General features: G+C 44.5%; 1 protein-coding gene across 6 annotated transcripts in view; it reads right to left on the bottom strand.

The window, feature by feature from the left end:
- The window catches only part of GADL1 (GAD like acidic amino acid decarboxylase 1), a 131087-nt gene that overhangs the window by 69496 nt on the left and 46563 nt on the right, over positions 1-15028 (bottom strand). For all 6 annotated transcript variants that reach the window (XM_084858275.1, XM_084858280.1, XM_084858274.1 and 3 more), the window contains one exon: positions 7501-7617. In XM_084858275.1, the coding sequence (XP_084714401.1) occupies positions 7501-7617 (117 nt within the window). The remainder of the gene's footprint in view (positions 1-7500; positions 7618-15028) is intronic.

Here is a 15028-nt window from a genome sequence, read left to right as displayed (position 1 = left end):
CAGCAGTGTGGAGGACAGTGACTTGATTCTCTTGGTCATGACACCCACTGCAAATCCAAAATAAAAGAAGATATATGTATACTGGCTGGGATCCTTAAATACAGCCTCAGATACACAAGCACACAGGCTGTTAGTGCTCCATGTCACCTGCGCATCATGCTCCTGTAGAATTGACCATACCCCTTGCACAGGGCTCTGCACTGCAATCACTAAACACACACACACATAATTGGACAGGTGAATTGACCATCAGCTCTAACATGCCACTGTAAGTACCTTCTCTGAACTGTGTGTCCAATGTATACATTTCATATACTACAGCAAAGCTAGGCACCATAGTGCCCGTGGACACAAGTGTGCCCCCCTGGTCACCTTTCTTGGTGCCCACCAAGGTGGCTGTGCGTGTGCACGTGTGTGACAGAGAGAGATATTATAAGCCAGGATGATGAGCAAGGGTGGAAAAGAGAGTATGGGTAGTGAGCCAAAGTCAGAGAGAAAAAGAGATGCAGGGAATGTGTTTACTGGCTGAGGGGGGGGAAGAGTTTGCCTTCTGTGAAGAAGATATTGGCACTGAACACTGTAGGTTTAAAGGCGTAGTTTGGTGTATTGGGGCTCAGATCCCATCTCTGCCTTGTACTGTCTTTTGGGAAGGTTACTTGTCCTTTGTGACTAGCCATGCTCCCATGACAGCCATTTTGTGGTGGTGCCCAGGACAGTCTCTCAAATTGCCTACCTCTGTCCTAAAGTGTATTGAAAATCTTTGGAAATGTTTTACAATTATTCTGTCGGTGGGAGTAAGGTAAGACAGGGATGAATTCATACCATTGGATTTGCATTTATTTGCTGAATACATGCAAAGATATTTCTTTGAATAATCATGGAGATTAACCAAACTCACAGAGAACCTTCAAAATGAATTCTCAAAAATTTATTTTACCATCCTTTTATCAGTTGCATATATTCACGCAGAATGAAACCCTGCCATTATTCTATCGAAACTGATACTACTGTCAACTGAAGGAATAAAATAGCTCCAGACAAGACTTCATCTCCCTCACACACACCTACGCACACACAGCTACTAACAGAATGGTGTTGATGTCACAGAATATTCCTAAACACTCCATCTGTACAGGGAAAAGCTGTCAGAAATAGAATGTTGACAATAGAATATGTGAGGAAAGTGAAAGGCCAGTTTGAGGAAATGTGTTACATGGGGCTTAGGAACAGAAGAAGCTCTGAGGAACAGAAGCAAGACAAGAAGGTCTCTGAGAAACTATGTAGGAAGAGAATGAACCAGAACTTATAGAGGGTCACAACCACTGGATGGTGAAGGAACAGGGGACTGGTATACAGTTGCTGAGAAGCAGCACCTTCAGGAAGGATCCATGAAGGAAACAGATTGCACTGTTAGTATGCTATACTGATGTTTTGCTTCATAGGAGCTTAAGTAATAAATAACAGCCTATATTTGGTGATCTGAATCTTTCCCTGGTCATTACAAATTTGGCACATTATATATATAGCTTTTTCTCAGGAGGCTTGAACAGAAGAGAGTGATAAATTACAGCAGAGGTGTCCTTGCAGAATTGTGCATCCATCCATCTGGGATCAGTTCATACCTGGCTGCCAGGCATTTTCCACATACCTAAACACACAAAGAGATTACTTGGGCCAGCTTTGTAAAGAAATTGTGAATGGTGCCTTCTCTTCCATTGGTAATCAAATCACATCCTTATGACAGCTACATCAGTAGCTATTATGAAACATAATACCAGGAAAGCAATTTATTTTTTGGTTCCCTGAATGATTTAGTCAGAAGAAACAAGGAGTCTTTCCAAAGAGTCATTGCTAAGCCATCAGCAGACCACAAATTCCAAAGAGGATCACAACAATTAGTAAATCCACCTATTGTCTCCAATAACCCATCGACAAGAAGACCAAAAAAACAGACAAACCATCAAATAGCGCCACCAAAACCTACCAAATTCAATGGAAACAAGCTTGCAAAACTATCATTTTATGTTAATCCTGCTGTTTTGCTTGCAAAAACAGCATCCTGAAATCCTACTAGAATACTACTGAGGGAAGTTCTAAAGTTATTCAATCGCTCATGTATCATAAATAGTATTTCTGCAACTCACTTGCAAAGAGTCCATTTAGAAAGTTAAACTAACATGACTATGCTGAATCCCCATAGCTCCATAGCCAAACTATGTATTGCTGAAGAATATTGCCATTGGCATAGCAACAGAAATTGACTTGAGGAATTCCAGATTTTCAGCATGAATAACTCAACACTCACTAAATACTAGGACAATCAATTCTTCATCACCACCACACTAGTCTACGATCAATAATTCAGCCAATCAGCCAAGTATCTTGTTTCTGACGGAATCAAGATGTTTCAGGAGTTTTAACAGCACAGGGCCTGGTCAGACATTATTTCCTCTCCCCACTGCCATTGTCCCCACTGGGAAATCATGAGTGGCCTTCAGGTTCTGCTACTCTCATGGATCATATAACTCATAGAATCATAGGGTTGGAAGGGGCCTACAAGACCATCAAGTTCAACCCCCTGCTCAATGCAGGAAGCCTGATTCCCAGGTGGAATCCCATCCAAATACTAACCAGGGCTGACCCTGCTTAACTTCTGAGATCAGACGAGATCGGGCCCATCCAGACCTTTGTTCTCTCCCCTACTCCTCTTATGGTGGGAAAAAATGAATGGGAAATGCTGCACTTATTTGAACACAGGGCTCACCTGATTCTCCTTAAAGAGGCTGCAGTCATGATGGGTCAGGGGAGTGCTCACATTCAAATAACTATGCCATAGGATCAACCATTTCAATTAGTAAAAGGTAGAAGGGACCACTGCAATAACAGGAAGAACAACGAGCATTTCTACACCAAGCTAAATTCCCACACCTTTACCAGGGCTTCTGCTTCTGGATTCCTTGTGGGATTAAGATCGGCTCATTTTCATGTGGTTTCATCCGAGGGGTTTTCTTTCTGGGCGAGTTCTATATGTTTCATTATACAGCCACTAGATGGCACTGCATTATAGCGCAATTCTAGAATTTCACCAGAAAGTTATCGCGCTTTGAAATTTCTTGTCGCATTTTCCCCATAGAGAATTAAGTCACTATTATGGCCAGAAGGGGTGGGAGGGGTCCTGGAGGTTGACAACATAATGTCAAAAAAAAGTGAGTGATTAATCATGGATGTACAATAAAAGCCTCGTGTAGGAATGCTCCCTATCTCCCACAGTCCCCTGTCCCCCTCACACTGTTCATAAGCATGAGAGGGAGACAGAGAAGAGAGAGGAGCAAAAACCTCCCTTTTCTCTTCTTGCCACACCTGTACCTCTGCCACCAATGTTATGGGAGGGAAGGGAGCAGTGTGCTTGGGTGGGTGGAGAGGGCTTTAGGAGAAGGGGAGGGTGCTGGAGATGGGTAGAGGGAAACTGGGGACTCCCTTCCAGCTCAGATCAAAATCTGAGCTGAAGGAAACTTCTGGGGTTTGTAAAGCCCACCTTGGTTTCGAAGTGGGTTTTAAAGAGCCCTTGAAGTTTGTTTCCAAGCCTGGTGTGGGAGAACTTCACTGGAATCTCCAATTGTTTTCTACATACTCCAGGCACTCTTGGATGAGACTGATTATCTGGATCCATTTCAATCAGGATTCAGGCCAGGTTTTGGCACAGAAACAGCCTTGGTCATCCTGTATGATGACCTATGTCAGGAGAAAGACAGGGGGAGTGTGACCCTGTTGATTCTCCTTAATCTCTCGGCAGCTTTCGTTACCATTGACCATAGTATCCTTCTGGGATGGCTCTCTCCTACTTGGAGGGTCGGCTCCAGAAGGTAGTGCTTGGGGAATACTCCTCAGCCTGTGGAGGTTCCACAGGGGTCAGTTTTGTCCCCCATGCTGTTCAACATCTACATAAAACCACTGAGTGCGGTCATCTGGAGTTTTGGAGTGCGTTGTCATCAGTATTCTGATGACACGCAGCTCTATTTCTCCTTTTCATCTTCTTTAGGTGAGGCTGTGGATGTGCTGAATCAGTGCCTGGCTGTGACAATGGACTGGATGAGGGCTAATAAACCGAAGCTCAATCCACACAAGACTGATATGCTGTTGGTGGGTGGTTCTGCTGACCGGATGGAGGGTGTTCAACCTGTTCTGGATGGGGTTGCACTCCCCCTGAAGGAGCAGGCCCGTAGCTTGGGGGTCCTCCTGGAACCATCTTTGTCACTTGTGGCTCAGGTGGCCTCAGTGGCACGGAGTACCTTCTACCAACTTCGGTTGGTGGCCCAGCTACGCCCCTATCTGGGCAGGGATAACCTGGCTTCAGTTGTCTATACTCTGGTGTCCTCCAAGTTAGATTACTGCAATGTGCTCTATGTGGGGATGCCTTTGAAGACAGTTCGGAAACTGCAGCTCATGAAAAATGCAGTGGCCAGATTGATCACGGGGACCAGAAGGGTCAAACATATAAGACCTACTTTGGCCCGCTCTCACTGGCTGCCTATATGCTTCCAAGCTCAATTCAAGGTGTTGGTTTTAACCTATAAAGCCCTGCATGGCTTAAGACCGCAATACCTGACGACACACCTCTCCTGAAATGAACCTACCTGTACACTACGTTCAGCATCTAAGGTACTCCTCCAAGTGCCTCCTCCAAGGGAAGCTCGGAAGGCAGCAACAAGGGAGAAGGCCTTCTCAGTGGTGGCCCCCCCATCTGTGGAAGGAGCTCCCTGATGAGTCCACCTGGTGTCAATATTATTATCTTTTTGGCGCCAGGTTAAGACCTATCTCTTTTCCCAGGCATTTGGCATCACATGATGAGCTTTAATCAGTCCTGGATGTGTCTTTAGTTATGACTGACAGTTCAAAGTTGTTTTTAGTTATATGTTGTTTGTGTATATTGTCTGTGTGCTTTTATGTAAATGGCTTTTAAACTGTTTATATTGTATTTAATGTTTTAACTTCTGTAAATTGCCCAGACAGGTTCAGCTATGGGGCGGTATAGAAATGTAATTAATTAATTAATTAATGATGAGCTAACACCAGAACAAAATCAATACTGTCTCAAATCCCTCTTTTAAATACTTCATCCCCATACATCAGGAACAATATGCCTTGGATGGCATCTCATCTAATGCTGTTAACATTTCTGCCTTTAAAAAAAAACCTATGGAACTTTTATGTAACTTTACAATATAACTGGCCACTGCCACTTCTCATAGCAAAGAGTTTGAGAATTTCTAGAATTCAACATTCTAGAATATCGCTCATTCAAGAAAACTAAACCACCTCTAACCTACTGAGACATCTATCATTTAAACCAAGACTGACTCTTCTCCGTAGTAAAATGAACTGGCCCATATCCAGATATCTTCACATACAGGAATGAGATGAGTGCATGCTTCTGTCGGCAAAAATGATTAGGCGCTGTCAGTTTGGAAACACTAATTGCCTTCAAGGGAAGGAAAGGGGTGCACAGGACCAGTCCTCCTCCACCCACAGCCCAAGCATCTTCTAAGACAGGAGTGGGGAACCTGCAGCCTAGTTTTATATAACCTACTGTGTGTCCTCGCATCGAGCAATTGAGCAGTGGGGAAAAGAATCCTGATGCTATACAGCCCTCTCTTCCCCACTGCTCAGCTGTTTCCCACAGATCATCTGAATCGCATGGGGGTGATTTTCATTGGAAACACAAGGAGGAGGGCAGTTTAAGTCTTCCCTCCCCATGTGTTCCTGATGAAAATAGTCTCCCCACACCGCTCAGCTGATCAGCCGGAAACAGCTGAGCAGCAGGAAAGAAGGCATATGGCTACAGAATCAGTTAAGCAATGAGATTCTGCAGATCCTTCTTTGTTGCTATTCAATTTTTTTCCCATCAGTCAGCTGAATGGTAAGGATAAGATAAGCAGTGGGGAAAAGGCGTCTCTGCCCAGGCAGGTATGAATTAGCTCCTTCCCTGCATGGCCAGGGAGAGCAGAGTGTAATGGAAGAATGGATCCAGCTGGATCTGTAAATTCAAAAGGCATCCAGCACAGAAGCCAAGGCATTAGGGGTGCACGAAAGTCACTTACCTGGTCTCGCAGCTTTTCGCGGCGGGGGGGGGAGGCGCTTCGCTGCTCTCCCCCCGAAGTTCAGGCCGGGGGGGGGAGGCTTCCCGCCTTGCCCGGCCGAAATTCAGGCCGGGGAGGAGGCGCCTCGCCTCACCCGGCCGCGAAATAAAAAGTTTAAAAAAAAAACACGCCCCCGTGATAGGCTACATGACGATTAACGTAGCCTATCACGGCTAGATCTGCAAAGTCAGCCGTGATAGGCTACATAAATCGTCACGTAGCCTATCACGGGTGACTTTAAAAAAAAAAAAGCGCGTACGCAAATGGCAGCCCCCATAGGGAGCCGCCATTCGCGTTCCTTATTTGGTCGCTGTAGTCTACGTAAATCTTTACGTAGACTACGGCGAAAATAAGGGCAACGCAAATAGCGTTGCCCTTATTTTCGCCGTAGTCTACGTAATCTTTACGTAGACTACAGCGACCAAATAAGGAACGTGAATGGCGGCTCCCTATGGGGGCCGCCATTAGCCGTATGTGCTTTTTTTTTTTTTTTAAAGTCACCGGTGATAGGCTACGTGACGATTTACGTAGCCTATCACGGCTGACTTTGCAAATCTAGCCGTGATAGGCTACGTTAATCGTCACGTAGCCTATCACGGGGGCGTTTTTTTTTTTTTAGTTTTATTGGAATGGCGGCGGCGGCAGCCGGTCGAAAGATCGGCTGCCGCCCCCGCCCCTGACGAAGACCTGACGAACCGCCGCCGGGACCCGCCACCGGGAGGGACATTTGGGAAAGGTAAGTCCCGTCCCGGGGGGGTGGTGCAGGGGGGTACGGAGAATTTCTCCCCGAAACTTGGCCGAACATGTTGGCGCTTGGCCCCCCAAAGTTTCGGGGAGAAATTCTCCGCCAACCCACTGCCCACCACCAGCACACAGCCACCTCAAAACATTGCACCCAAGGGAATGCAGCCCTCAGAGGAAAGAAGGTTCCCCATCCTAAGTAGTCTGTGGGATAAACATGGCAGAATAATTAAACAAAACATCACGCAGTGCCAAAGCAAACATAGCCTTCAACAAAATCCCAAGTGTTTCTAACTATGCAAACAAGTTCTTAGACTGACAAAATGAAAACCTAATGTGATGCACTGGTTAGAGTGCTAGCCATCAATGGGGAAACCAAAGTAACTATTTCTCAACCTAAACTACATCAAAATAAAAATGCTCTGAACTCCTTAGAGGAAGACAATGTGCAAATTCAACATGAAATAAATAAAACGTAATCTAGTTCCCAGATCCACATTCGTTGACTTTGCAAAATTAACTGCACTTTTTTCAGTGTACTAGTTTGTGAAAATAATCCGTCAGCTGAAAGATAGATGAATACAAGTGAAACAAAGAACAAATGTTATTAAAACGAACTTACATCAACATGCAGCCAAAGGTCATGTTTTTCACAGATGTTGGCTATTGCATCCAGAGGATCAAATGCTCCCAAAACTGTGGTGCCAGCAGTAGCGCTGACAAAAAATGGTGCCGAACCCTGTAGAATGATCCAAAACAAAACAGAGATTGTTTGCACTGTTCAAATTCTCCAGAGAGTGAAACATGCTAAATAGAATATGCTGGGAATCTGGGACAGGACTAAGAATGCTACGTTTTACATTCTCAGCAGATAATTACAGAGAACTAGTCCTTAAAAGTACTGTATCTGAAGCATACTGAAAAGCCCAGATTACTTAAGTATCAGAAAGTCAAATATCGACTTGTTAATTATCAACGCTCTTTCGCAGTATTATAAGGTCTGGTCCCAAGATAGTCACACATGCTGCTGAAAACAAACTGATTATCTTTTTCTCTAACTTCCGCTTGTGGCACCTGGCTGAAGTGGAAACTCCAAATTGCAGTATGAACACAGACACACCCTCCCAAGTAGTGGAAAAATATATAATCAAATGAAGAACTGACCATTTGCTGCCTTTTAATGGCATAAAAAAAAACCTTAGAGGAAGTTGCCTCACTCTACCTCATGGCAAGTCCAACCTTCAAGATGCTGCAATATTTAAGACTGACCTATGGATTGGTTTTCTGGTCAAACCCTAAGTAGAGAGGAATGCTCCTGTAAAGGACAGGTTATATTTATGTTAAATAAGTAACTGCATTTAATGTGACTGTATTTTAACCAAAGCTAGCCACTGTGATGGGCCTGTTCTGGATTGGGACCAAAGTATGTGGGGAGGGGTGTTAACCCTTTCCTCCACTGCTGTGGTCCCTAGGGATGGGGGAGAATTTCTCCCTGAAACTTCGGGGGGCCGAGTGCCAACGCATTCGGCCCCCCGAAGTAGTTTCGGGGAGAAATTCTCTGCCCCCCTGCCCCCCGCCCCCCCCCGGGATGGGACTTACCTTTCCCGAATGTCCCTCCCGGTGGCGGGTCCCGGCGGTGGTTCGGCAGGTCTTCGTCAGGGGCAGGGGCGGCAGCCGGTCTTTCGACCGGCTGCCGCCGCCGCCCTTCCAAGAAAAGTAAAAAAAAAAAAACGCCCCCGTGATAGGCTACATGACGATTAACGTAGCCTATCACGGCTAGATTTGCAAAGTCAGCCATGATAGGCTACATAAATCGTCACGTAGCCTATCACGGGTGACTTAAAAAAAAAAAGCGCGTACGGCTAATGGCAGCCCCCATAGGGAGCCGCCATTCGCGTTCCTTATTTGGTCGCTGTAGTCTACGGAAAGATTACGTAGACTACGGCGAAAATAAGGGCAACGCTATTTGCATTGCCCTTATTTTCGCCGTAGTCTACGTAAACATTTACGTAGACTACAGCAACCAAATAAGGAACGCGAATGGCGGCTCCCTATGGCGGCCGCCATTTGCGTACGCGCTTTTTTTTTTTTAAAGTCACCCGTGATAGGCTACGTGACGATTTATGTAGCCTATCACGGCTGACTTTGCAAATCTAGCCGTGATAGGCTACGTTAATCGTCATGTAGCCTATCACGGGGGCGTGTTTTTTTTTTTTTACTTTTCTTGGAAGGGTGGCGGCGGCAGCCGGTCGAAAGACCGGCTGCCGCCCCTGCCCCTGACGAAGACCTGCCGAACCGCCGCCGGGACCCGCCACCGGGAGGGACATTCGGGACTTTGCAAATCTAGCCGTGATAGGCTATGTAGCCTATCACGGGGGCGTTTTTTTTTTTTTACTTTTCTTGGAAGGGCGGCGGCGGCAGCCGGTCGAAAGACCGGCTGCCGCCCCTGCCCCTGACGAAGACCTGCCGAACCGCCGCCGGGACACGCCACCGGGAGGGACATTCAGGACTTTGCAAATCTAGCCGTGATAGGCTATGTCGCCTATCACGGGGGCGTTTTTTTTTTTTTACTTTTCTTGGAAGGGCGGCGGCGGCAGCCGGTCGAAAGACCGGCTGCCGCCCCTGCCCCTGACAAAGACCTGCCGAACCGCCGCCGGGACCCGCCACCGGGTGGGACATTCGGGACTTTGCAGATCTAGCCGTGATAGGCTATGTTAATCGTCATGTAGCCTATCACAGGGGTGTTTTTTTTTAACTTTTTATTTTGCGGCCAGGCGAGGCGAGGCGCCTCCTCCCCGGCCTGAATTTCGGCCGGGCGAGGCGGGAAGCCTCCCCCCCGGCCTGAATTTCGGCCGGACGAGGAGGGAAGCCTCCCCCCCCAGCCTGAATTTCGGGGGGAGCAGCGAAGCGCCTCCCCCCCACCGCGAAGCAAGCTGCGAGACCAGGTAAGTGACTTTCGTGCACCCCTAGTGGTCCCAACAAAAAAATTCCCCCTCCCCCTTGCAATTTGCCTCAGGAGGAAGGGATGATTTTTATCAAGACCACAGCATGGGGAGAAAGGGTTAATTAACCCCTGTGTTTCCCCCAAGCCACAGTAGCTATGTTAAGTTCTTTTTAAAATAATCATGCTACATGCAGTAACTAGGGGTGCAAGAGCATCCCTTTGTACCCCAAAAGGGCCTTGATTCTTTGCATGCACTCCAAGGGCACAAAGGACCAATGGTTTGGGGGCACTTCAAGCAAGCAAACAAGCAGTTGCAGGTGACTGAAGCACCCACCACTTGGTTCATGAACTTTCTTCCCAAAGTCCCCCAAACATTTTTGGGGCAGGAGAATGGGAATCTGGTAACAATGATGGGAGGCTCCAGCTTTTCAGGGGAACATCACATTCCCACCAAAGAGGGCATGAAGACTAGGAGTTCCCACAAGCATGGTGGGAATGTGACGCTAATTGCTTCCATTTCCACTGAGGATAGTTCCTTAGCAGAAATGGAGATGATTCGTATCCCTATGCCCCCCTTGGCAGGAAGGTGAAGCTCCCTCATCCCCACCTGTCTCCCCCTTCTCCTACCCCTGGGGGAGAAGGGAGGGGAAGGGGGTAGTGAGGGCTCGAGGTGTGGACCAAGCTGGGACCTGCTTGGAAGTAATCAATCAGAGGTGTTCACTATTACAAGCACTTCTTGACAATGACTTGCAATGTCCCTACAAACAAACAACACATTTAACTGAACATGTAGGTTGGCCTCAAGTACCTCCTTTGCCAGGACTCATGATGTGAGAAGGATGACAATATAACGACTACTGCCATCTTGCAATAACCATGCCTTTCCGTGAAATAGTTTTATTCCATGGGATATTCCTCCCAAATTAGATTTTCAGACATCAGAGTGAGAAGAAGCCCTAATGCTAATAACAACAGTACTGTTGATGATAAAGCTAATTAGTTAAGCTAGCAGGCTATCCTTGCAAGGTAGAGATTCATCCCTTCTCAGGGGATCCTACCTGCATAAACTAATTAGTATTTATTTTTCTTGCCAGAAAAGCATAGAGAAGCAAAGGCTGAATCTGCCACCAAATGTGAATGACAAAAAAAGAGGATGCCTGTGTGGCCACTTCACATGCATGCAGCAGCAGAAAACATGAGCACAAGAAGAATTGCAGGGATGCCTGATGTGTGAGAAGCTTCCAGTTTCCAACAATAACCTACAAATGCCACATTTGTGGGTTGTTACCATGACATACAAACAGGGGCACTTGGGGTTGCTCGTGGGTTAAACAACACTATGTTTACCTAAGAACAAACCATGGGTTAACTTGGGGTCATTTAACCCAAGAACAACCCCAAGTACCCGGCTTCGTTTGTCATGGAGCATTCATAGATGGTTCCTGGAAACCAGAAGCAGCTTGCGCACAGAGCACATCCCCACAAATCATGGGTTAATTAGCCCACAAATTGCTGCCGAACATCACCATTATGTTCGAACAGCCCCAACATGTATAAGGTTTTTATCACACATCTACTAAAGCCACCATCAAACTGCTGGATATAGCTTTCCACCTGAAATATTACATTTAGGATAGGAAGCTGGATTTCTCTTATTTTTATTCGAGGGTATAACACTAAGAGCACAATCCTACACATGTTTAGACATGCATAGAATATTTGTGCCTTAAAGCAAGCACTGTTAACTATGGCAGCCCACTATGGAAAACCCTTCTGGTAGAGATTCAGCTGTCCCCCCACGCTGTTGCCATTCAGGTGCCAGTTACAGACATGTTTATTTGCGCAAGCTTTGGGGGTATAAGCAAGTGTTTTATCTGTTTTCTGGTGTTTTAGTGATGGTTTTAATGTATTTTATTGTGTATTTGTAATTTTAGAGTCATGATTTTAATGGTGTTCATGTGCTGTATTGTTTTTATATGGGTTGTTAGCTGCCATGGGCTCCATGTGACGAAGGGGAGGATATGAATCTAAATAAATGAATTTAAAAATAAAAACTTCCAAGGTGGGTTTTGTTCAGACATTTGATACAGCTATTTTTCAGCACAAAATAAAATAAAATAAAATAGTAGTTGTTTAAGTTTATACATATGTTGGCTATTGGGCTACTAATATACCCATCTATAATACTCATGTCTAAATTCCTCTCACCACAAATAATTTAAGAAATACTCTCTTCTGAAAAGCCTGAAGCAAAAATACTAAGTAAAGTAATATTTCCATCCCAAAAGAACAGCTAGCTGCATGTTTTCATTACACTGAACTATTGATTAAAGTGACTTTTCAGTTATGAAGTTTAAATACCAAACAAAAACTCAAAATAATGTATTCCGCAACCAGTGGAATGGCCTCATAAATCCCACTAAACTGGATTTTTTTTGGCTTTGATAGGACTTTAATAGGTTTTTAGCTTAACTCTGAGGAACAGGGGGGGAACAGGAGAGTACATTTCAAAAATTGCTTTTCACTTTGTCATGCAATACCAAACTAGCTGAAACGATTGCCAAACACATATCCATTGGAAAATATGTTTAAATGCTTTGCTGATATTGCCACGCATCAGTGAAAAAACTGGCATCTTATGCACAAAATTTAGCTACCTACCTTCCTTCTCTCCACACATCTAATCCCATATGAAATTAAATGTATAGTCTTCTATGGGTATCAGTCTAAAATGAAAACATACTTGCTCCAATCCAGTGACTTCTTCTTCTGGAAAAAGATGGCTTCACTGGAGGGGTCCGTTCCAAGCAAATATATAGATGCAGGCTCTGTAGCACATTGCCTTTGAAAAGCACCTGGAAACTAGAACTGGTGCAGAGTACAATGGCCAGATAATTAACTGGGGCTGATCATCACAACCACATTTCACCATTATTAAAAGATGTGCAGTGGTTGCCAGTTTGGCCACGTCAAAGTGCTGGTTTTTATCTTTAAAGCCTAAGGGTGCAATCCTATGCATGTTTAGACAGAAATAAGTCCTACAATGCCTAGCATCCCCCAACCAGCCATAGATGGCTTGGAGTTGTAAGACTTATTTCTGTCTAAATATATGTAAGACTGTGCCCTACGTGTCCTAAGTCATGCATATCAAAAGAACTCCCATGTGAACCTGCCTACCAATTCAGATCTTCCTCACGAGTCTTCCCTCCAGGTGCTCCTGCCTTTGAAAGTTAGACAGGTAACTCAAGAAAGCCTTGGCAGTGGTAGAGGCCAAACTATAGAGTTCCCTCCCCAGACATATTTGCCTGCCACTATCATTGTCATCTTGTAGGTGCCAGGTGAAGTCTATTCTGAAGCTACCTTCAATGGCTTTTAACAATACTGATGTCTCAGCCATTTGTTTTTCATCTGCTAGCTTTAATGGCTTATGTAAATCATTTTATCTACTGCTTTTTACCTGTTGTTTTTATTATTTTTACTGTATATTTATGTGTTTATTTTAAGCTGCCATGGGGCTATTTTGGGAAAGGCAGGGTAAACAAATTTTAAATAAGCCTTCCCCAACCTGGTGGCCTCCAGATATTTTTGACCACTTTCCAGAATTCCTGATCATTAGCCGTGTTGGCTAGGGCTGATGGGAGTTGAAGTCCAAAGTATCTGGAAGGCACCAAGTTTGGGAAGGCTGCCTTCAATAAGCTTAACTAAATTAAAATGTTCCTGTCTTGAAGTGAATGAGAAACCTCCTTCTTGGGGAGGGGGCTCTGTGTTCACATTGCAGCAAATGCAGAACTTCCTATCAGTCTTAGGGTGCAACCCTAACCCATCACATTACAGAAGAAAATTCCATCATGAAGATGCTCATAACACAGTTGCATTCTACCCAAACCCACAACAAGAATGGTAGCAAATTTACAACCCTTCAAAGCTTGGGACCAAAATAAACATCTTTTCAACTGCAGTTTGTGTTTCAAAGCCATAGCTTCCATTTCTGCTAGACCAAGAATGTATAAACTTGCTTCATATTGTACTACCTCTTTGTGGGGAGGGGCGGACTTTTAAAAATTGCTCTTTATTTGGCACATAAAAGTAACCAACAGAATTGTTTTTCACAAAATGTGCATTTTTAGGAAAACCAACTAACAGCGCAATCCTATGCGTATCTGTTCAGAAGTAAGTACTATTGAGCTCAAATGGGTCTTATTCCCAGAGAAGGACGCATCAGATTGCACCCTAAACAGAAGAGAAACTATAACCATTTTTGCTTTCATGGGAAAGAATCTCCACATTTACGCAGTGTGTCATCCTGGTCTTGTCTATAATGTTTGAAGAGGAAACGAATATAGACATCTGCGCTTGGAACTGATAGCCTAAGCATCCGAGGCACATATTCATATATGTTTGGATCTACAGATCTCCTTTCAAACATATAGCTTATACTAGCCTCACCCAGCCTAGTACCCTCCAGACATGTTGGACTATGATTCCCAGCATCCCCAACCAGCCATGTTAGTTGGAGGATGCTGGGAGTTGTAGTCTAACACATCTGGACAGCACTAGGTCCATGAAAACGGACACCAGTCTTTTTCTGTAATCTGCTCAGCAAAACAAAAAATACGACCACCCCCTCTGGACTAAATGTATCATGTGAGATTCCATTGCAATTTGTACAGGCATATGGCTGCAAGTTATAAAATGGCATTCAGCAAAGATACTTACAAATGCTGAAATGAGATAAGAGAGCCTTTCAAATGTTTTTGGTTTTCATTTCAAGAAAATGAAACCGTATTAAACACAGATAAACATATCCATATTTCAATAAAGATGGTTGCTGTTGTTTTAAAGTGCAGGGCAAGAAGGTGTAGTCAAGTATTGTTTTCACTGCAAAACACTTTCATTTAAAGCCAAACAAGATTGTATCATCAACAATCCCTTTAGATAGTGAAGAAAATGTTATTCGCTTGTCAATAGTTGTTTTGTGCAGAACAGAGGAGCTGATTTATTGTTCATGAATAGTTTCATTTTAATTTCACTCCACATTTTTTCTATATGCTCAGTTGAATGAAATGTCTGATAAAATTCTATACTCATCATGCGTACACCTTCAATAGTCTACTGGCCTCCTAAAGGCGGTGCACAATGAGAAATTCTTTCATCTTGACCATAGTTATAGACATAATCTTAATGAGATGTACAATGAGAATGGTTT

Source organism: Heloderma suspectum, chromosome 5 (genome assembly GCF_057233095.1).
Source record: "Heloderma suspectum isolate Gila_16-S chromosome 5, 16-S_ref, whole genome shotgun sequence".
NCBI lineage: Eukaryota > Metazoa > Chordata > Lepidosauria > Squamata > Helodermatidae > Heloderma > Heloderma suspectum.
Note: the sequence above shows the minus strand (reverse complement) of the source record. Positions and strands in the feature narration are given on the sequence as shown.